This window comes from Malania oleifera, chromosome 3 (assembly GCF_029873635.1).
Source record: "Malania oleifera isolate guangnan ecotype guangnan chromosome 3, ASM2987363v1, whole genome shotgun sequence".
Taxonomy (NCBI): domain Eukaryota; kingdom Viridiplantae; phylum Streptophyta; class Magnoliopsida; order Santalales; family Ximeniaceae; genus Malania; species Malania oleifera.
This window is the reverse complement of record NC_080419.1, coordinates 45,687,031-45,710,708: the sequence shown is the minus strand read 5'-3', so window position 1 is coordinate 45,710,708 and position 23,678 is coordinate 45,687,031. Positions and strand designations below refer to the sequence as shown.

The window sequence follows — 23,678 nt, the reverse complement described above, 5'->3', positions numbered from 1 at the left end:
ATGTGTTTTGTTCGCATCAAAACAAGGATCGGACTCAAAAAGTCAACAATCTCCCCATTTTTTATGATAACAAATGCACTAAAGTAAAATAACTACAACCTAAAAAGGCTCCCCCCTAAGAATATGCAAAATATAAAATATAGACATTAACGCTCAAGCATATTCACGAAAGAAGACATTACAAGGATCATGCATTTTAATTTTTGCATTAAAGCACAAGTTCAAATATTTGCCCCAATGTTTTTACCCCTAAAATTTTCCCTTTCGGTCATTATCATTTTGCTAAAAAAAAAATTCTCCCCCTTTTGGCATTAAAAAAAAGGGTTAGGCTAATTATAAAATAATTTTATCATTTAAAATAGACTTAACAAAGAGAACTCCCCCTTTTCGAGAAAAAAAAATTTTTTTCTTAGAAAACTCTCTCCCTTTTGGTATAGGATTTGGGCATAAAATTTTTTTGGCAATATCGCACACAAAATAGTTAAACTGGTCATTTAAGTTTAAAATGAAATGACAAACATGGTCAGACCAGAATTATACACAAACCATTTCGATTTAATCATTATGTAAGTCCCCGCAAAGATTGAAATTTAAGAACATGCGACATATAAAAAAGTAGGTTTGAGTAGAAAAATTGTCTAACTAGTTCACATTCATTTCAAGAAAAATCCATGAACCAGTTATGCAACACCCTTTTAAAAATTTATAAACAATAAATCTTCACGACATAAGATTTTAATACAAGAAAAGCACAGTCATAAAGGCATTTAAGCACACAAACAAGATATAAAAAATATTCTATATAAGTTCAATTTTTGCTTTTAAAAATGTAAATATAAATAAATATGTATGTATAAAAATATATATCCCCTTATGATTTTCTATAAACACTAGGGGCTATGCTTGTTAAAAAAGAAACTTTAATTAAAAGACCAAGCAAGCAATGTTTTTCTAATTTAACATTTAAAAGCATATTTCAAAAAGATATGACCAGAAAAATAACCATGTAAATCTTAAAGATATCAGGAAATTTTAGACAAGGATCATATGGCCAAACCTATGACACCGTGGTTAAGTAATATTGTAACACCCTGATTTTCATACCATTTTTTTTTATAAACAACATATATATCCACATATCGGTCATGTCAACCACTGAAACCATAAAACATAACCCGACCTAAAAGTGGGTATCGGGTATACAATCATTCTCAAATACACAACTCTAACAGCAGAAGTCATTATATATATATATATATATATATACACACACATATACATACCATGGCGAATGCACATACCATAGTACTACCATCCGTATATACAAGTCAACCACAACAACTCTAGGGGAAACAAACCACCCTAGCTCAAAATAGTTACCCTATCTACCCAGGATATCTGCTCCCCTTTATCTCGGAGCTCTATCACATGGTCTATCTCAGTTAACTAATTTCCCACAACAATTTCAGTATAATACTTCATAGATTTCAAATACTACAAACAAACCATAATACCCTTAAATCTTTTACTTACCTTGATTTTAGGATGATGCCCTAGAACTCCAAACTAAAAATTTACTCTGCCTATGTTGCAGAGAATCTTCCTAGGAACCTCGTGGCAGTTCCCGATCATCAATCCGGACTTTAACGAAGCCGAAAACGAAGAGAGAAGGAGAAGGCCGTGGTTCTAGAGAGAGAAAGTTAGAGAGAAAAATCGTATGCTGAGATGAGGGTTTCCAACCTTTATAACCCAACATTCATCAACGAATTCAAGTGGTTCATCAAAGAGCCCATGAAGACACTTCGTCGACGAGGGGTTTATTTCGTCGACGAACCTGAAATTCCCCAAACTCTCAGTAATCTCTCGTTGACGAGACACATGTACCTCGTCACCGAAATCTATGGTACATTCATCGACGAAGACCTTGGGTTCATCGACGAGCCCTATTTTCTCCCTTTTAAAAAATTCCCTTTTTCCTTCTCTTTCATTTCTTTTATTATTTTGTATTTTTGGTCTCTACATTCTCTTCTCCTTATAAAATTTCGTCATCGAAATTTGTCATTCACCACATTTTCATTCTTAAAGAATAACACCACCATTTTATTAATCACCCTCACTTATGGCAGAGGAATACTATGGTTACATAGGGTTCTGGGAGATTACAACCATTGAAAGAAAAATTCTCCCCAAAATCATTAAAACCAAAATACTACTTATACTATACAAATTCAATTACATAACTTAATCTTGGTTCCCATTAAACAGTTGTGGGTATTTCTGGCGCATCAGCTCCTCTAACTCCCAAGAAGCTTCTTCTACTGTGTGGTTGCGCCACATAACTTTTACTAGCGGTATGGTTTTCGTACGCAGTTCTTGTTCTTTCTGATCCAAAATTCACACTGGCATTTCCTCATAAGACAATACATCACTAAGCTTTAGTGCCTTATATCTGATCACATGGGAAGGGTCTAGAACGTATTTTCTTAACATATAAACATGAATACATCGTGAATTCTTGACAAAACTGGTGGTAACGCCAACCTGTAGGCAACTAGACCCACTTTTTTAAGAATCTGGAATGGTCCAATATACTTAGGGCTCAATTTACCCTTCCTCTCAAATCTCATAACTCTTTTTAACGGTGCCACTCACAGAAACACGTGATTCCCAATGTCAAACTCTGACTCTCATCTGTGAGTATCAGCATAACTCTTCTGCCGACTCTGTGCTGTTCTGATCCTGTCCCTAACGAGTCTGACATTATCCTGAGTTTGTTGTATTAGCTCTGACCCCAATATATGTCTCTCACCAATCTCATCCCAGTACAATGGGGATCGACATTTCCTACCATATAATGCATCAAATGGTGTCATCCCAATGTTGGCATAATAGTTGTTATTATACGTAAACTCGACTAAGGGTATAAACCGTAACCAACGACCTCTAAAATCCAATACGCATGCACATAGCATATCATCTTATATCTGTATCATCCTCTCCATCTACCCATCTGTCTAAGGATGAAACATTGTGTTAAATGTCAACTGAGAACCCATGACCTCTTGTAAAATCCTCTAGAAACGGGATGTGAACCGTGGATCTTAGTTTGAAACTATGGACACTGGCACACCATGCATTCTCACTATCTTCTGAATATATAACTCTACCAATTTGTTTGAGGAGTAGTTAACTCTGATAGGCAGAAAATGGGCAGTCTTCGTAAGTCGATCTACCACTACCCAAATGGCGTCCTGTCCATGTAATGTCGGTGCTAGCCCGGTGATAAAATCCATCGCTATATGCTCCCACTTCCACTCAGGAATATACAGCGGCTGCATAGACCCCGCCGGTCTCTGATGCTCAACCTTCACTTGCAGGCATGTCAAACACTATGCTACAAATTCGGCAATCTCTCTTTTCATTCCACTTCACCAAAAAGATTCTCGAAGATCCCTATACATTTTAGTGCTACCACGATGTACTATATACAAGGATCGGTACGCTTCCTCCAGAATCACTTTCTTAATCTCAGGATCGGCAGGTACACACAACTTGGTATGAAACCTCAAGGCTCTATCCTCTAAGATGATGAAATCCTCCTCCAGACCATCTTGTACTTTCTCTATAAGCTCTACCAGCTCTACATCATTCCTCTGTACCGCTTTAATTCTTTCCAGTAGAGTTAGTTGCAACAACATACTGGCAATAAATGTTTGATGATCACCCTCTACAAGTTCTATCCCCAGTCTCTCCAGATCCATTTATATTGGATGTTGTATTGCCACTGCATACACTGATGCACCCACTGATTTCCGACTCAAAGCATTAGCCACCACATTAGCCTTTCCCAGGTGGTAACTGATGGTGCAGTCGTAATATTTTATCAACTCCAACTACCTTCTCTGCCTCATATTCAATTCTTTCTACATGAAAAAGTATGTCAAATTCTTGTGGTTAATAAAAATCTCACACCAACCCCCATAAAGATAATGTCTCCAAATCTTTAGTGCGTATACCACTACTACTAACTCCAGATCATGGGTAGGGTAACTCTTCTCATATTCTTTCAACTGTCATGAGGCATACGTTATAACTCTCCTCTGCTGCATCAAAACACAATCAAGATTTTTATGCGATGTATCACTGTAAATCACGAAACCCTCTTCACTTTAAGGAATCGTCAACACCGGTGCAGTGATGATCTGTTGCTTCAACTCCTGGAAGCTCTGCTCACATTCATCAGACCATTCAAATTTCACCCCTTTCCTAGTCAATCTAGTCAACAAACCCGATAATTTATAAAAATGATCAACAAGTCTGTAGTAGTATCAAGCCAAACTCAGGAAACTTGTAATTTCCTGCACATTCTTCGATCGCACCCAATCTACTACCGCCTCAATCTTACTCGGATCTACTCATATACCACCCCTAGATGTCACATGTCTAAGGAAGGTAACCTGCTCTAGCCAGAACTCGCACTTTTTGAATTTCGCAAACAGTTTCCTTTCCCTCAATACCTAAAGTACTATCCTTAGATGTTCTTCATGCTCCTCTGGGCTCTTTGAATATACCAGTATATCATCAATGAATACCATCACAAACTGATCTAAATACTGGTGGAATACTCGATTCATCAAATCCATAAACTTTGCAGGAGCATTTGTTAATCCAAATGACATAACCAAGAATTTGTAATGACCATACCGAGTCTTGAATGTTGTCTTTGAAATATTCTTTACTCTGACCTTTACCTGATGATACCCAGATAGTAAATCTATCTTTAAGAAAACCTATGTCCCCTGTAGCCGATTAAACAAATCATTGATGTGGGGAAGCGGGTATTTATTCTTGATAGTCACTTTGTTAATTTCTCAGTAGTCAACGCACATTCTTATCGACCCATCTTTATTTTTCACAAATAATACCAATGCTCCCCAGGGAGACATACTAGGCTGAATAAAATCCCTGTCTAACAATTCTTGCAATTGTTCCTTTAATTCTTTTAATTCTACCGGTGCCATTCTATACGATGCTATCCTCGGTACTAGATCAATAGAAAACTCTACCTCATAATCAGGAAGTAGTCCTAGTAAATCCTCAGGAAAAATATAAGGAAAATCCCTCACTACTGAGATATCATTTATCCTCAATTCTCCTTCTGATACCGCCTTTACGTAGGCCACATAACCATGACAACCCTCAGATAACAACCATCTCACCTGAATGGTGGAGAACAACTGTGGTGGGGTACGCACACAAGACCGCACAAACCTGTACTCCTGTCCCCCTGGAGGTCTGAACACTACCTCCCTCTGATGACAATCTATACTGGCATAGTGAGCAACTAGCCAATCCAAACCCAATATCACCTCAACCAATGCATGTCCAAGACCACCAGATCAGCTAATAAAATCCTCCCCTGAATGCATATTGGACAGTTACTAAGTACTTTATCACATATCCCCACAGCCTCTGTCAGCATAGCCACTGACAAATTGGCACCCAATTGCTGTGTTTCCAACCCATAAAACTTAACAAAATCTCGAATGATAACAGAATAAGTCACCCCTGAATCAAATAAAGTAGTAGCTATAAATGACAGAATTGAAACTATACCTGTCACAACATCTCCTACTGCCTGTGCATCCCACGGTGTCAGTGCGTAGACTCGAGTTAGGGTAATATTCCTCTATTATCTGCCTCGAGGTGCCTAATGACCTCCTCGGTATGGTCTATAATCTGGCACAACAATTAGCGGTGCACGACAATCCTTCGCCATATGCCCAAGCTGATAGCACCGATAACATATCACTTCCCTGACCCGACATTCTCCCAGGTGTCTCTTGAAGCGGATGAGACAAGAAGGAAGCGTCTGATTGCCCTATACAACTTGATCTCTCACTATCTATCTCTGGCCACCTCTACTATCATGCCTCCTCCATGGCCTTTGCTTAGACCTTGTCTAAACATCTGAAGGCATGGGCCTCTTCCCCCGACTCTGTGCTGCGGTGCCTCTCTGAAGGTCACCCTCAATCATGGCAGCTTTGTCTACAACCTCTGCGAATGTCTGAGCTTGGAAGCCAATAACTTGCTCAAATAGACTCTACCTCAGAGTCTCCTCAAATTTCCTCGCCTTCATCTCCTCATTAGGTACCAAATACGAAGCAAACCGAGACAGTTCAATAAATTTGGCTACATACTGTTGTACTGTCATCGGTCCCTGAATCAGATGTAGAAACTCTGTCGCCTTTGCACTCCTGACAGTAGGAGGAAAGTACCTCTCGAAAAAAATCTCCCTAAAGCGGCTCCACGTCACCACTACAGGGTATGGTCTCTGTTCCTCCAACAATCTCGTTGATCTCCACCAGCGCTTTGCCTCCTCCATCAGCTTAAATGTCACAAATAAAACTTTATACTTATCCATACATGGAAGAACTGCCATCATATCCTCTATGTCTTGGACCCAGTTCTCAGCCACAAGTGGGTCAGCTCCTCTAGAAAATGATGGAGGTCTTATCTGTGTGAACTGCTCAATCGTGTAGCTCCACTCTCCCAAACTCCTGGCCATCTCTGACATCACCTACTGGGTGACGCTATGTAATACAGCATCAGGGTCTCCTCCACCCATACCAGAAGGCCCCGCCTCATCACCCCTAGCCTGTGCACTACTACTCCCTAGATCCATCCTGCAAATGGAATAAAATTGTTTTAGAACTCTACTATCATAACTCACTAACACACCCAACATACTAAAATTCAAAAAATATTACGCTACAGAAATTTCTCTTATCACTCTTAATCCCCATTTGAGATCCAATCTTACCACATAGAAACATGATCCAAGGATAGTATCTATGGTTTTCCAGAAGTCGTCACCTCGGGAAAAACACAGAAACAACCACGGAACTCTTGCTTGCAAGTCACAAGATAGAACCCTAAATTCTAATCTCATCCTCTAATAACAGCTGACTCATACCTCATCAAAATTATTCCTATACTCTAGTATTGTAATCCACTATTTACTAAAGTCTGCAAAACTTAACAAACCTAGACTCTGATACCAAACTGTAACACCCCAATTTTCATACCATTTTTTTTATAAACAACATATATATCCACATATCAGCCACGTTAACCATTGATACCATAAAACATAACCCGACCCAAAAGTGGGTACCAGTTATACAATCATACTCAAATACACAACTCTAACAATGGAAGTCATTATATATATATACATATATACATATACATACCACAGCGAATACACATACCATAGTACTACCATCCATATATACAAGTCAATTACAACAACTCTAGAGGAAACAAACCTCCCTAACTCAAAATACTTATCCTATCTACCCAGGGTATCTACTCCCCTCTATCTCGGAGCTTTATCACCAGGTCTATCTCGATTTCCTGAAATATTTAAATGATTGAGTGAGACACATCTCAGTAAGATGGAATAAATTATCTACAGTGTGTGGCAGTATGAGATTTATTATATCATAACACATATTCATTTCAATAATAATATTTTCTGAGGAAATATACCATTTCCACCTTCATAATCATATAGGTATAAAACGCAAGCTTTCAAAAAATTTTTACTTCTATTTCCAAAATCATTCATTTGTAACACAAGTTTACCAACGAAGTTCCCAAGAATAGGAAAGTTTACCCGTCCATACAAGTAGCTTCCCTCTGTCTTGATATTGTTTGCATCCTAGCCCGATTAACTCCGGTTCAGTTACAACTGATACTTACCAGAACACTCACCTTACTCAGCAAGCCCTCAGGCGGTGTGTTTTACTTCGCTTTAGTTATTTATTAACTCACACTATTTCTTTTCACATTTTCATTCTCGTTTCCATTCTCATTTCATTTCCATTTTCATTTCATTTCCATTCCCTTTTCATTTTCATTTCCATATCTAGCTCATAAGTTTCCCCAGTTACCGATACATCCGTGTCTGTACTCTGTACTATAAGAACCCAACTTGAGAATTTTGGATTAAATAAATGTGAAAAGGGGAAGGAATTAAAAAAGGTGAAAATAGTAGGGGCTCGTCGACAAGGCTCCTTCTCTCGTCGACGAAGTCCCTTCTACAGTTCGGCGATAAAATTCAGAGGTTCATTGACGAGTGAATACCGAGAGATTTTGGGAATTATGAAATCTCAGACTCGTCGACGAGGCCACTCCATTGTCAACGAATGCCCCTCTTCTACTCATCAACAAGTGCTCCAATTCTTCGACGAGGCTAACCGGGTCAAAGTTCTATAAGTTGAATTTTCATTTGCTTAATGGTTAAGAAATATAAAAATCCTCTCTCTCTTTCTTTCTCTCTCTCTCTCTCTAAGGTTTTGGGCCACCTTTTACCTAAATCAATGATTCGACGTCACTGCGTGGATCAGGGGGGATCTCTACAATTATAGCAGATCGGATCTTCATTTCGAGGATTTCTAAGTTTTATCCTGAAATCGAGGTAAGGGTCTAAGTTCGTTTTTGGTCCGGTAGATATGTAGTAAATAGGATTGTATTAAAGTATTGTTCTTTGGTTTTTAGGTTTTGGGAACTCGGTTCGCACTTTTGGTGTTGTTTAGTTCGTATTTCAGTTTTCGGGGAAAGGTAAGGGGATTCTATTTATATCAGTTATTTGTGAAATTTGAATCGGTAAAACTGTGGTTTGCGATGCTATAGATGTTTTGGTTACTTACTTGGGAAAATCTATCAGGTGAAATTACAGGATTTTTAGGTTTATGGTTTTTGAAAAAATTGGGGTTTCGGATATTATCTCAGTTTCTATTGGAAAATCATATTTTGAATAAATTGTATTATAGGGATGACCATATCTTTATTTATATTAAATTGTATTCTTGACGTAATTATGATGTAATTGTTTATTTACCCAAACAAGTGTGGAATGAGCTTGTGTATTTAAATGATTTGAGTTGTGATATGTTGAAATGAGACATAGGAACAAGAGTTCCAAAATATTCCAAGTTTTGTGAAAATGCTGAGTCGGAATAATATCGTAGAGGATATATCAAAGCAGGGTGGATTAAAATGCCGTAGGCTTAGATATTGAACCGAAACAAAATAATACCGTTGGCAGTCAAGTCGGTTAACTACCGTTGGCTCATATATCTGGCTTGAGGCCGAGGGTGTGAAATATCACATATGATCCGGTTGGTCACCGAAGGGTATGAGACACCATGTTTGCACTGGTTTAACAGTGTGGGGGCTTATACTATGCTAGGTTACCAGGGGCGCCGTGTAATGCGGCTGGTTTAGGCTGAAGAGTGAGACGACACTAGACCGAGGTGTTTTTTGAGGTATACTAGAATTGTATTGTGAAAATATTGGAATTGTGATATGTTTATGTTTACTGTTGAAATAACACTCATGTGCCCACACACCGATATAACCTGTTTCTCCCTTATTGAGAGGTGTCTCACCCCTATCATACAAATATTTTTCAGGTCCTTCGAGTAGCCGACACTAGCTTCCTAGCGTTTCAAGAGCATGGTTGTTGGTTAGCATTGTCTAAGTACTTGTGTAAGTACTGATCTTTAGCCGGGTTGTCATTTTTTGGGTTATGTAGGCGCCCGGGGGTATGTGTTTTATTATGGGACTAGATCCTAGTTTTGTATAGACACTGGTATGGTGTTATGATTTAATAGGTTGAATTATTCCTGTAATGACCCAGAAATTAAAAATATTAAAATAATTAGGAAGTAATAAATGAAATGGATTAACAGATAATAAGGAAAAAGGAAAGATTTTAGAGGAAGGAATTGTAGGCCTCGTCGATGAATGTTTTGTCTTCGTCGACGAGTATCCTTCTAGAGATCGTGGACGAACTCCAGTTCCTCGTTGACGAAGGAATCTCGAGAGAGTGATTTTAAACTCTAAATTTCGTCAACGAATGTATCTTCTCGTCGACGAAGTCTCTTCAGTTGTTCATTGACGAACCCACGTGTCTCATCGACAAAGTCCTGCCTATAAATAAAGTTTCTTTCATTTTCAGCGAGAAACTTTGGGATTTTTTTTCTCTCTCTCCAAAAAATGGACCCCCAACCTTCTCTCTTCGATTTCAGGTTGGATTTGACCTAGTTGGATGATCTAGAACCACCATGAGGTTCGTAGGATCATTCTTTACAAGGCTACAGGAGCTGATCGTTGGTTTGAGAGGTTTGGGAAACATCCCAAAATCAGGGTAAGTGAGTTATTTTTGGGAATTTTCTTAACGAATATTTTTATTTGGAGCCTAGGAAGTATTAAATAAGTATTTTTCCTAAGATTTGAGTTAGTTAGGGTTTATTTAATTAAAATAAGATTTTTGATTTAGGGTCCAAGTGAACGCCGTGGGTACTGGTTCGGGGATCTTGCCGGTGTAGTTCAAAAGTCAGGTAAGGAGAAATTATATATTAAATCAGGTTTTTATGAATTAAATAAAAATGGATTGTGTTATATATGTATATGAGTTTTCATGTGGGTGTAAAATGCTAATCAATTAAATTATGTTTTCTAAACTTAGGGCTGCTTATTTAGCTATGTATATGTGAAAATGAACCAATGAAAGTGTATAATATTTTCAAGATAATTATGTAAGAAATGAAAGGTATATTTTGAGTATATGAACATTAAAAGTTGATTTGACTTTTTTACAGGAATATGAATGAATTTTACTGCTAAATTGTGTGGCATGAGTACATGTAAGTTCTATGTAAATGTACGCTATATGTATAAGATGCAGGCTAAGTAAGTAATGCATTGAGAATAAAATATGAAATGAACTATGTTGTTTGTGTATGTTAATGCAACCATGTAAATGTATGACAGCTGAAAGTTGTGTTAGCAGATTCTAGCGCATTTCTATGTGAACTAACTGATGACAGCGAAAAGGAGTTGTGTTAGCAAATTCTAGCTCATTTATATGTGGATTAATTGATGATGGCTAAAGAGCGGCTGTAGTACAAATGAATGAAATGAAAATGGAATGAAATGTGAAATGTGAACGATGTAAATGGGAAAGAGTCACTTAAAGTGAAATGCCATGCAATGTTTAAGTTATGAACATGAACAGATGTGAATGGTTGAATAATGAGAGAAAGAATAATGTATTATGATATTAGAAGTATCTATGCTTGTAGAACATGTTACGATTGGGCGGGGCATACTCTTCGCCTAAGAGCTTGCTGAGAAAAGCAAGTGCACTAGTAACTTCAGATGTGGCAATAGCTACATAACGTACTAGGGCAGAGGGAACCTACTTGTATGGGCAGGTAGATTTCCCTATCCTTGGGGCCTTCGCTGGTAAACCTTTTATTTGAACTATGTGAGTACGAGATCAATCTAATACTTGAGGGCTTACTAAGTAAGGCGAGTGCCCTGGTATGCTTCAGCCGCAATCGTAGGGTTGCGTAAGTATCAAAGCAGAGGGGTGCTACTTATATGGGCGGGTAATCACCCGTATCCTTAGGTAATCTTGTGAGTTAAATCTTTTGCCTGTGATTGATTAGGTTCAGAGAATGATTTCAGTGTTTATGGTAACGTTTTGCAAATTTTATTAAAATTATATTTATAAACCTCATGTTAGCCACACACTATTTTAATATATTGTTTCTTCTCTTACTAAGATGTGTCTCACCCGAATATGACTATTTCTTTTTCAGGACATCCTCGAGGTCAAGCTTAGAGAGCTTGAGGGTTTATAGCATTTTGAGGATTATAAAAAGAAAGGGTATATTTTGATATTACTGTTGGGATGTATAAAGTATAAGTTTATGTTTTTATGTTTTAAGTTTGTTGAGAAAGGAATGATTGTGAATATTGGTTTTGTGGATTGAGTTTTTGGAGGTATGTAGATTTGTGAATATAAGTGGATGTATGGATAATATAGATTATAGATAGAAATAGTAAACTCTAGTATTATATTTATGGAGATTGTTGGCCTTACAAGGCTTAAAATCTTGTTTTGATGCTAACAAACAAGTGAAACTTAACATTTTTGGTTGAGTGGTGATATTTTAGAACTCACAAGGATTACATATGTGAAAGTAAGGTCAAAGTGCTCACAAGGATCAATTGAAGCTTATATTCCAAAGGAACATGATCATATGAAGCTTAAAAAATACTTAAAGGCATGGATGTTCTATTAAAGCTTGATGACTATGAGAGGATGAACTTGATATTAAAGTTAGAAGAAAGAGCCAAGACAAAGCATGAAGACTTAAGTGTTTAAGAATGTCAAAAATCTAAGAAGTCTTTATGTAAGTACTTCATTTGATTTTAGTATAGATACAAGAAGCTCTTAGGTTAATTTCTTGTACCTAGATATCTTTTAAAATACTTGGAAAATATTTTTATAAGGTCAAAAAATATTTCAAAAAGGTTAAAATTATTTTTGAAATGAAAAGCACCAAAAAGAGGTTTTTCTAAATGCTGTCATTTTTTCTATATCCGCATTGAAGTGCATTTTTCTCTATCTAAAACTCATTATTTTAAAATATGTTTAATATGAAAATTGTAGTATTTTCTCTTACCTTTATTTTTATACCAAGAACAACTAATTTAGAGTTGTATAGAAAAAGTTATGACAAAAATATTGAAGGGGGGTCGAAGTTGTTAGGTTTTTGTTTTTTTTTTTTTTTTTTTCCTGAAGAGGCAGTGTACACTCAGAAGATTGAACTTCAAGTTCAGATGTCTGAACCCAGCACTTCAGAAGACTGAACTCCACTTTAGTCTTTTGACCTTGTTTCTAGACTAAATTTTTCAATGTTTTAAGCAACTTTAGAAGACTGAACCCAATAGTTCAGTTGTCAGAGCACTGTTAACGGACATATTTTTTTAAAAGTTTTTAAATTCAAACTTATATTTCTTGTGCCCCAAACTTTCTATAAACTTGGGAAACACTCCAAGTCACTTGCGGAACACGAAATAGACTTGATTTCTCATCTATAAATAACCTCCCAAGGCTAAGGATTAATCACACCACAAAAATATAGCAAACAAGCTTTCTTGCTCTCAAATCTCCCAATTCTCTCAAAGCTTTCTTGTGCAATCAATTTCCAAGTTTCACTACTAAGATTTGCTATTAATTTATCAAGAAAATTCTGAAGCCTACTCTTAATTCTTTCAACCTAGAAAGAAGGCTTACGGTGATATCTTCTTGAGCTTCATATTTTCATATTATGAATTTGATTGAAGTATATAGATTTAACTTATACTAATATGCTCTTTAAGAGAGTGTTCTTGTACGCAAAGATTTTCTCTTGTTTCTTATTGTTCTTTAACGATTCTAGGTTGTTGGATCGTTGGCCGAGTGTGGGGTATCACTTGGAGAGGCGTTGCTCTAGCCTAGTGAAGGAGTATTTGAGCGTGGGGTATCACTTGTAACGGTGTTGTTCTGCCCAGAAAAGGAACTGATTTTAGCGAATCCTTTGGTGGTTTGCAAAAGGTGAGGACGTAGGCTGGGTATAAGTCGAACCTCGTAAAAATCTCAGTCTCACTCTCTCTTTCCTTTACTCTCTTTAATTTCCAGTACACATATAAACTGCGTGGATGTTTTAATTTCATAAATACTATGAAGTTTGGATATTAAATAAACTTAAAGATTAATTTGTTTTTAGGCTTGTGAAAACCAAAAGGGAGTATGTTGGTTGATCAATACTTTGCGAAAACCGTAAGGGAGTACGTTGATTGGTTAACACCCAAAGACTCTTTAATTGAAAATTTATTTAAAATCTGAATTTTGGAAGAGTGTGGATGTTATATTACTTATCACCTTGAACGACCAATTTCATTCTCTACAGGGCTTGAGTCAAATAATAATTATATACAGGGTTGCAAACAAACAAATATCTTGAATTCTTGAAAAGCTGAGAATTGCCAAAAGAAGTTGTATTGTATATCTTGGTTTGGCATCTAGTGGTTGATTGGTTTGATTGGTTGGTTGAAGTTTTGATTACTTAAGTTGAGGTTGATTTGTGGATTGATTATTCATTTAAGTTTTTGTGTAAATCAACAAGAAGTCGATAAATTTTTGAAAGAATTAAAAGGCTTAAATATTCATTAAAAGATTTGAAAGAAATTTTAATAAACCAATTCACCCCCCCTCTTGGGACTTCACCTTGGTTTTCAGAGATTATGTTTATGTTTTCCACTCTGCGTATATTATAGATTATGGATTATCAGGATTTTATCAAGTATAACGCACCGGACCCGAGTTTAAGGGTTCGGGGCGTTACATTTTGGTATCAGAGTAATGATTTTAGAAATGATTTACACCAGAGTATAGGAAACAGTTAGGATAAGGATACTAGGTGGATAGGCAGGTGTTGATAAGTATAGGATTTTGTATTATAGCTTGAAAGCAGAAATCCCTTGGCGGACTTCTATGATTTTCTAATTCAGTCGACGGTCTTAGAAAACCACGGTAAATCCATCAACGGTGATGTTTCCTAGCTGTGAGATTGGTTCTTATATGGAAATTTTGGATTTTTATTAGATTCAATTTAATGATTATGTTGTTTGGGGTTATGATATGGAATTTTTATCTCTTTTCTATCATATTTTCAGGATGGATTCTAGAGATGAGAATGTAAAGGTTGAAGGAAGAGAGGATTTAGTGACTTCTAGTGAAGAAGAAATAGATACCTCAAAGGTGCTGTGAGGTATCACCCGTCAGGTTAAAGCAGAGATGAAGAAGGATCCAAAAGAATAGAAATGTCCACCTGCAGGACAGTGCTGCAACATTAAGGAATTTATGAGGATCAACCCTCCAGCATTTACAGGAGGACCTGATCTAGTGGCTGTAGAGAATTGGGTGCAGGAAATAGAAGAGATTATGGTTGAACTCAACTGCACGGACAAACAGATGGTCCGTTATGCTGCATTCAAGATGACTGGAGAGGCGAAGCGTTGGTGGCTTTCTATGAAGCTGCTAGAGGATCAGAGGGTGGTAAAGATAGCTCTTACCTGGGAGAGATTCAAGGAGCCGTTCTTCGATAGGTATTTTTCTTCATTTGTCAGAGAGGAAAATATTGATGAGTTTACTAATTTGACCCAGGGGGATATGACAGTTGCGGAGTATACGGCTAAATTTGTGGAATTGTCACGTTTTGCTCCATTTTTGATCCCAAATGAGGTAAGGAAATACGTGAGGTGCAAAATCTACGAGCTGGTGGTCAGGTTTCAGGTCCAAAGTTTTTCAGAACTAGTTGATAAGGCCTCGGTGTTGGAGAAGAGTATCCAGAGCAGCATTGAGTCTTCAGAGCAGAAGAAAACACCTGCACCATCTAGTTTTTAGTCTGAGGCCAGTCAAGGATCAGCGAAGAAAGGAAAAGAAGCAGTGGGCTCAATGTTCCCAAAGTGTAATAAGAGACATAGGAGTGAATGTTGGTTTGGCACTCCGAATTGTTACAGGTGTGGTAAGCCATAGCATGTCAAGAAAGATTGCCAAGAGCCGTTGTCTATGGTATCTGTGCAGAATCAGGATCGGTGAAAACAACAGGTACCATTAGAAAGGAGTGCTCCACCCCGACTATACACACTTCAAGCTAAGGAGGATGCCATCAGAGAAGCAAGTATAAGATTATATTTAAGATAATGATGATTTAATTTAATGAAGAGTGATTGAATGATTCATATGATGATATGTATGCTAAGTCCTTATAGTTGTAGTTAGCAAATGAATTCAAGTAATGTGAAAGGATGATTAGTTAGTAAAATTTCGAGGACGAAATTTCTTAAGGAGGGGAGAATGTAATGACCCGGAAATTAAAACTATTAAAATAATAACAAAGTATAATAAATGAAATGGATTAACGGATAATAAGGAAAAAGGAAAGATTTTAGAGGAAGGAATAGCAAGCCTCGTTGACGAATCTTTTGTCTTCATCGACGAGTGTCCTTCTAGAGATTGTGGACGAACTGCAGGTCCTCGTCGATGAAGGAATCTTGAAAAATTAATTTTAAACTCTTAATTTCGTTGACGAATGTATCTTCTTGTTGACGAAGTCTCTTTAGTGGTTTGTTGACGAACCTATGTGTCTCGTCAACGAAGCCCTGCCTATAAATACAAACCCACGTGTCTCGTTGACGAAGCCCTGCCTATAAATGAAGATTTTTAAAGAACACGAGGATTATCTGAGGCTAGTGTTGCAGGTGTTGAGGGAGAAGAAATTATATGCAAAATTCAAGAAATGTGAATTCTGGTTGAGTCAGGTCACTTTCCTCAAGCATGTGATCTCCGGGGATGATAGTTGATCTGAGTAAAATAGAAGTAGTAGTGAGTTGGGTGAGACTAGTGAATGTTCAAAAGGTTAGGAGCTTTCAGGGTCTGGCAGGGTATTATCGGCATTTTGTGGATGGTTTCTCTAGATTATCTAGTCCACTGACATGACTCATGAGGAAAAATGTAAGATTTGAATGGACAAATGATTGTGAGTTGAGTTTCCAAAAGTTAAAGTGGCGGTTGGTTACTACAACAGTACTATCTATTCCATTAGGGGAGGATGAATTTGTTATATACATTGATGCATATTTGAAGGAACTCGGATGTGTGTTAATGTAGCATGGAAAAGTTATTGCCTATGCATCTCAATAGCTTAAGGAGTATGAAAAGAATTACCCTGTGCACGATCTAGAGTTAGTGGCAGTGGTGTATGCTTTAAAGATCTGGAGACACTATCTTTATGGTGGGAAATGTGAGATCTTCACTAATCATAAAAGTTTGAAGTATTTCTTCACCCAAAAAGAATTGAATATGAGGCAAAGAAGATGGCTAGAGCTCATTAAAGATTATGATTGTATGATCAGCTACCATCTAGGAAAAGCAAATGTAGTGGCTGATGCACTGAGCCGAAAGTCAGTGGGAGCTACATTGTCAGCAGTGGAGATTCAGCATCCAATTTGGATGGACCTAGAGAGGCTTGGTATAGAGTTAGTAGAGGCTGGTCACCAGGCATTTATTGCTAACCTGGTGATACAACCTACCTTAAAAGAAAGAATTAAAGTTGCTCAGATAAATGATGTAGAGTTGGTAGAGTTAATAGAGAAAGTGTGGGACGGTCAGGGTGAGGAGTTCAGTATATCAGATGATGGAGCTCTACGGTTTCGTACCAAATTGTGCGTTCCTACAGATGCTGAGATTAGGAGAGCTATCTTAGAGAAGGCACATAGATCCCTATACACAATTCATCCCGATAGTACTAAAATGTATCGAGATCTCTGAGAATCCTTCTGGTGGAGCGGCATGAAGAGAGAGATAGAGGAATTCGTGGAGCAGTGTTTGATGTGCTAGCAGAGAAAGACTGAGCACTAAGGGCCAGTAGGATAGTTGTAGCCACTCCACATTCCCGAGTGGAAGTGAGACCATATATCCATGGACTTCGTTATAAGATTATCGCCAGTGCTACATGGCCAGAGTGCTATTTGGGTCATTGTAAACCAGATGACGAAGACTACCCACTTCTAACCTATTAAAATCAGCTACCCTCTAAACAAACTGGCAAATATATATATTCAAGAGATAGTTTGACCTTATGGAATGCCAGTATCTATAGTTTCAAACCAAAACCCACGTTTCATATCACGGTTTTGTAGGAGTTTACATAAGGCGTTGGGGTCTTAATTATCATTCAACATCGATTTTCATCCTTAGAGTGATGGACAGATAGAGAGGATGATCCAGATACTTGAGGATATGCTTCGAGCGTGTGTGCTAGATTTCAGGCGTAGTTGGACCCAGTATATGCTGCTGGTTGAGTTTGCGTATAATAATAGCTATTAGGCCAGCATTGGGATGACACCTTACGAGGCATTGTATGGTAGGAGGTGCAGTTTTCCATTGTATTGGGATGAAATGAGTGAGAGGTGAGTTTTAGGACTAGAATTAGTGTAGCAGGCGTATGATAAAGTCTGACTTATTAAAGATACAATCAGTGCAACTCAGAGTTGGTAGAAAAGCTACGCAGATACTCATTACTGAAAACTAGAATTTGAAGTAGAAGATCAGATGTTTTTGAAGGTAGCACTGCTGAGAGGGGCTATGAGATTTGGGAGGAAGGGTAAGTAGAACCCTAGGTTTAATACTTAAGAGAGTGGGTCCAATTGCCAACAGGCTAACTTTACCACTAGCGTTATTTAGAATTCATGACGTAATACATGTTTCCATGCTAAGGAAATACTTCCCGGATACCTCTCATGTAATCAGTTATGAAGAAATAAAGCTCAGAGATACACTAGCATATGAAGAGACGCTAGTGTAGATCTTAGATAGAAAAACACAGGAGTTGCATACTAAGAGCATTCCACTAATAAAAGTCCTATGGAGAAACCATGCGGTTTAGGAGGTCTCATAAGAGTTAGAGGAGGAAATACGACAGAGATACCCATATCTATTCAGTGGGGACCAGTATTAGACAGAAAGAACAATAGCAATTCAAGTAAGTTAAATTCAGTTTATGTAGTTTGGTTTTATTTTATGTGGAGCAGAATCATGTATGTACAAGTTGTATATTAGGTCATAAGATAGGTAGTTTTTTTGGGTTTTGGGAGAATTTTATTTTATATATATATATATAGGTTTTGGGAGAATTTTCTTTTATATATATATATATATATATATTTGTAATCTCCCAGAACTGTATATGTAATCATGATATTCCTCCACCATAAATGAGGGTAATTAATAAAATAAGTAGTCAATTTTTCCTCAGGGGATGGTGTATAGCACAAATAGTAAATTTCGAGGACGAAATTTTATAAGGAGGGGAGAATATAGTGACCCAGAAATTATAATAATAAAAGAAAATGGAAAAATGGATTTTTGGGTAAGCTAGAAGAAAATTGGCGACGGTTTTCTTGCTAGTGCTGAAACTTATAAAGAACCGAGAACTTTATATTTTTTAAAATAAATCAAACTCTCTCTCTCTCTCTCTCTCTCTCTCTCTTCAGAACCCACGACCCCTCTCCTTTCTCTCTACAATTTTTACTCCAATAAGCCTTATTTCAATGATCAGGAACCACCATGGGATTCTTGGGAAGATTCTCTACAACATAGGCGGAGTAGAATTTCAATTTGGGGGTTTTAGGGCACCATCCCAATATTGAGGTAAGAGTGTTATTTGAGTGTTTTGGGTTGATTATTTAATTATTGAAGGTATAAGTTTCGATGTGAATGTATTTCTGAGGTTAAATTAAGAAATTGGGATGTTGTATAATTCAGGGTTGGTATATACACAGCAAGCAAGCTAGGTTTTCAGTGGGTGTTTTTCCTCAAGGACCCAGTTAAATGATAAGTAGTTTATGATTTAGGAAATGTGAGCATGAAACTATTCAGGGAAATTTAGTTGATTGACAGGGAAATATATATATATATATATATATATATATATATATATATGTGCGTGCGTGTGTGTGCGTGTGCGAGTGTGTGTGTGTGTATATAATTTCAAGAATATGAAATTATGAACGCCATGGGCGTAAGTTAGCAAGTTAGCAAACAAACTTAGTTTGCTAGGTAAGAGAAATATGCTATGCTAGTAAATTCAGAAATTTTATCAATAAATTATAGTATTTATTTATTAAGATAAAGGGTATAAATTATACAGTTTTACAAATTTCAGAACATGACTTTTATTAATTGTGTGGTCTGAGTAGATATTTGTTCAGTACAGAGTTTATACAATTTTTCAAAATACCATGATTTACAGTTTTTTTTGGCACAGAAATATGTTTTACCAGATTTTATAGAATTATAAATTACAGTGTATATACAGATAGATGTTATACAGACAAATATTTTACAGAAAAACATTTTACAGATAAATATTATACAGACAGATATTTTACAGATAGATATTTTATAGTATTTACAAAACACCATGATTTTCAGAATTACAAAACCATAACACTTAGATATTATAGTTTATTCAGTCAGATAATATAGATCAGATATACAGTTATTTCAATCAGATATTACTGTATTTACAGATTAGATTTATAGTGTTATGGTTATTTTGGAATCATGATGAAACAGTAAGATAATATATATTAGTATTATATAGTATTAGACCCTGATAAATTATTTTAGTCAGATTCAGTTAGCAGAGTACGATACCGTAGCTATTTCTGATCAAAGTGCAACCACATATCTTTGATAGTGTGTGGATTTCCGTCAACCGTGCCTTGGAGGGATTGCAGCCTCCATAGTATTTGGGGTAAAGGTGGTTAGTTTGACGAGGGAGATGCCAATACCGAGCCTTTGGAGGGATTACAGTAAGGTCAGACTGAGGATTAATATAGTATAGCCGATATATTATAATACTAATAGTATCATTAAATAGAAAACTCAGATATTACAGATGTATTTTAAGCCACATAGGTGTGAGTTACACAATATTATATTTTATATGATATCTCAGTTCAGTTATTTATTAGTAAATTATTTATGTAAACTTAGTTGTCACATACTAGTAATAGCATATTTCTTTTTATTGAGAGTTGTCTCATCCCAATAATTTAATATTTTTCAGGTGATCCAACTAGACGAGTAGATCAAACTCGCAGGTAGAGAAGTCGTCTACACTACCATGTCTATAGGGTAAATGTTATCAGGGGATTGTATTTTTGAGTAGCATTCAGGAGTTTTTGGGTAGAAGATGCTGGGATGATGTGTAACTATGTATGTATATTTTGGGGAGATACTGAATTCTGGTATTGTGTATATGGTTGTACAGTTTTGTATTTTCCGCTACATAGGTATTTTCCACTAGTCATTACAGGGGTATCAGAGTAAGGTAATTTATAGTCTATATTTAAAGAAAAAAATGGTATGAAATTTCAGGTCGTTACAACTATCAAATAATTTTGCACAAATAAAATATATGAAAAATGAGTAATATTGTTCTCCTATAAATATTTTTGTAAATGAAGAATATTTGGAGAATCTAGGAATTTAAACTCAAGAAAATATTTGTGCTGCAAATAATTTTCTCCTAAAAATATTTATCGAAGAAATAATCGGGAGAAAACCTAATCAATACTCTCAAAATTATTTTTTAAAGATTAAGTGCTAAGTGAAAGTATATACAAATAAAATGTCCTAAATAAAATACCCTCCTCAAAAATGATTTTAAAGTAGATGCATGAAAGAGAGTTGGAGAGATTTGTATAAAATATTTTGCCCCAAAAGAATGATTTTGATAATAAAAATGATTTGGGGGAACTTTGATTAACAAGGGGTTTGAGAGAAAATTTAGGCTAATCAAAGTTGCTAATCTGAGTTATGGAGGGGATATTTATAGATTTTCCAAAAATAATGATCGTTGGGGACACGCTTGGTATTTTGGAAAAGTTTAATTAAAAAATTTATGACATTTTAGCCTTTAAAAAATTTCTAACCCGAGAGGTTTGGTCGACCATATTAAAGATTCGGTCACCTTATCATTGAGTTCGGTTGACCATGGATAATTTGAACTGCAAGTTCGGTCGACCATTCCTTTAGGTTCAGTCGACCGTGGTAAAAATGAACTACAAGGTTCGGTCGACCAAGTAGTTAGGTGTAACATTCTCAAAATTTTCACCATTTTTTTTATAATAATAAATTACTCTAATACTTGCATGTAATGGGCATCCCTATGCAGTGGAAAAACATAAATCACATAACCACATGTACATGTATATACAATACCAGAATTCAATATTTTCAACCATAGCTACATAATATATCTCTCTTTCTCTCCAATGTCAACAACCCAAAAATACAAAACCCTACACAAAACGTACCCTCTGAACTAGGATAATCAATATATTCTCTACTTGTGAGCCTTATCTGCTTGCCCAGCTGTCTCACCTGAAAAATGGTAATGTAATGGGGTGAGTCGACGTTCAGTAAGTGGAAATATACTATTATTAGGGTGTGGCGACCAAGTCATAAAATTATAATAATAATATTTAAAAACTGTATAATCTAGCAATTATGTACAACACATGTATAATAACTTAAAACATTTGTATCATCTGAACTTTCTATCATTCATAGTGCTACATCATACTATATACAATAAAAGCTGTAAAGTTGTATACACATACATAACTGTGTTATTTCTCTAGGACTCTGTATGTCATGATTTAACCCCTTATAACAGGGTTGTACAACCCGTAGGCGGGACTTAATCTGGTCGGCCCTCCAAATAAGTCAGTATACTCTACACTACTCTAGCCCAGCCGAACTGCATACGCTCCTAAGCTCGGGACTGGCTGCTACCTTGTCAAATCGGCCCCCTCAACCCAATGAATTGGGGAACTGCATACTCTCCAAGCACGGCTGACGGTACCCACACACTATCTGAGATATGTGGTTGCACTCTATCTATATCTAGCAACGGTACCGTGCTCAATATTCTGTGTCTGTACTGTATCTGTCTGTAATCTTTCTACAGGGATCTGATACTATATATATATATGTACGATACTCTTTATACTGTTTTCATTATATTTCCAAAATAACCATAACACTATATTGTTGTACTGTAAATATTGTAATATCTGTAACATCTTGATGCTATAACATGTGTAATCTGTCTGTACTTTCTTTCTGTATAGTCAATCTGTACTTTCTTTCTATATAATCTAAGTGTTATGGCATTTAGGAAAACATAACTTTCTATATACACTATATATACTATTCTGAATAAATATATGTATACTAATATATATATATATATATATATATATATATCTATGTAATCACCCGAATAAAACTGTATATGTGTACATATTCTGTTTGTATAAAATCTGCAATTATCTATCTATAGCTGTATAACTTGAAATACTGTAAAACTGCATATCAATAACATGTACTCAAGCCACACATACTTTGAAAATTCACATTCTGTATAATATCTGGTATTCATGCATATTCATATATATAAATTTCTAATAACATAAATAAATCTCCTAACATAGCATATTTCCCTTACCTTATCTCTGAAAAGCCTTTACTGTACTGTAGTCCAACACCCGCAGGGCTCTCCACTCAATAACCTAAAAACCACATCCCTCAGAACAAAACATTAGTATTTTTTCGTGTGTTGCATTTCCTATAACTGAGAGAAAGACAAATACTGAATAAAATGTCTTATCCTGAGATTGGGACGAAATCCAAATCAACTTTTCTAACAATCAGCTCCAGCAGACTTGTAGAGAACTTCGCTAGGGGCGTCGTGGTGGCCTCAGATCTTTGATCTGGCGAGAAATGGGCCCGAAATCGAAGAGAGAAGAGGAGGGAGTAGTAGGAGAGAGAGAGAAGAATTTTGCGCTGAAAATTTGTCTAAAATTTGGGTTTTTCACTATTTATAGGGCCAGATTCGTCGACAAGACACGTCACCTTGTCGACAAGACACGTCACCTTGTCGACGACTCCTTCAATAATTTGGTCGACGAACTTCCTCCCTTGTCGACGAATTTCAGACTGTCTCAAAAATCATTCTTGGTATTTTCTCGTTGACGAGGCGTAGCTTCGTCGACGAGGACCTGTGGAAAATCTTTTGGGTTATTCTTTCCAAAATGCAATGTCGTCAACGAAGCCTGCTGCCTCCTTCTGTTTCTATTTCCATTTCCCTCTCTCTTAATATTTAAATATCATTATTTTTCGGGTCGTTACATTG

The 23,678-nt window shown here is 36.4% G+C and overlaps 1 protein-coding gene across 1 annotated transcript; it reads left to right on the top strand.

Moving 5' to 3' along the window:
• The first annotated feature begins 14,770 nt into the window (after positions 1-14,770).
• Positions 14,771-15,313, top strand: LOC131151297 (uncharacterized). Its single transcript, XM_058102552.1, has 2 exons — positions 14,771-14,962; positions 15,074-15,313. The coding sequence occupies exons 1-2, from the start codon at positions 14,771-14,773 to the stop codon at positions 15,311-15,313; spliced, it is 432 nt and encodes a 143-aa protein (XP_057958535.1).
• The last annotated feature ends 8,365 nt before the right edge of the window (positions 15,314-23,678 follow it).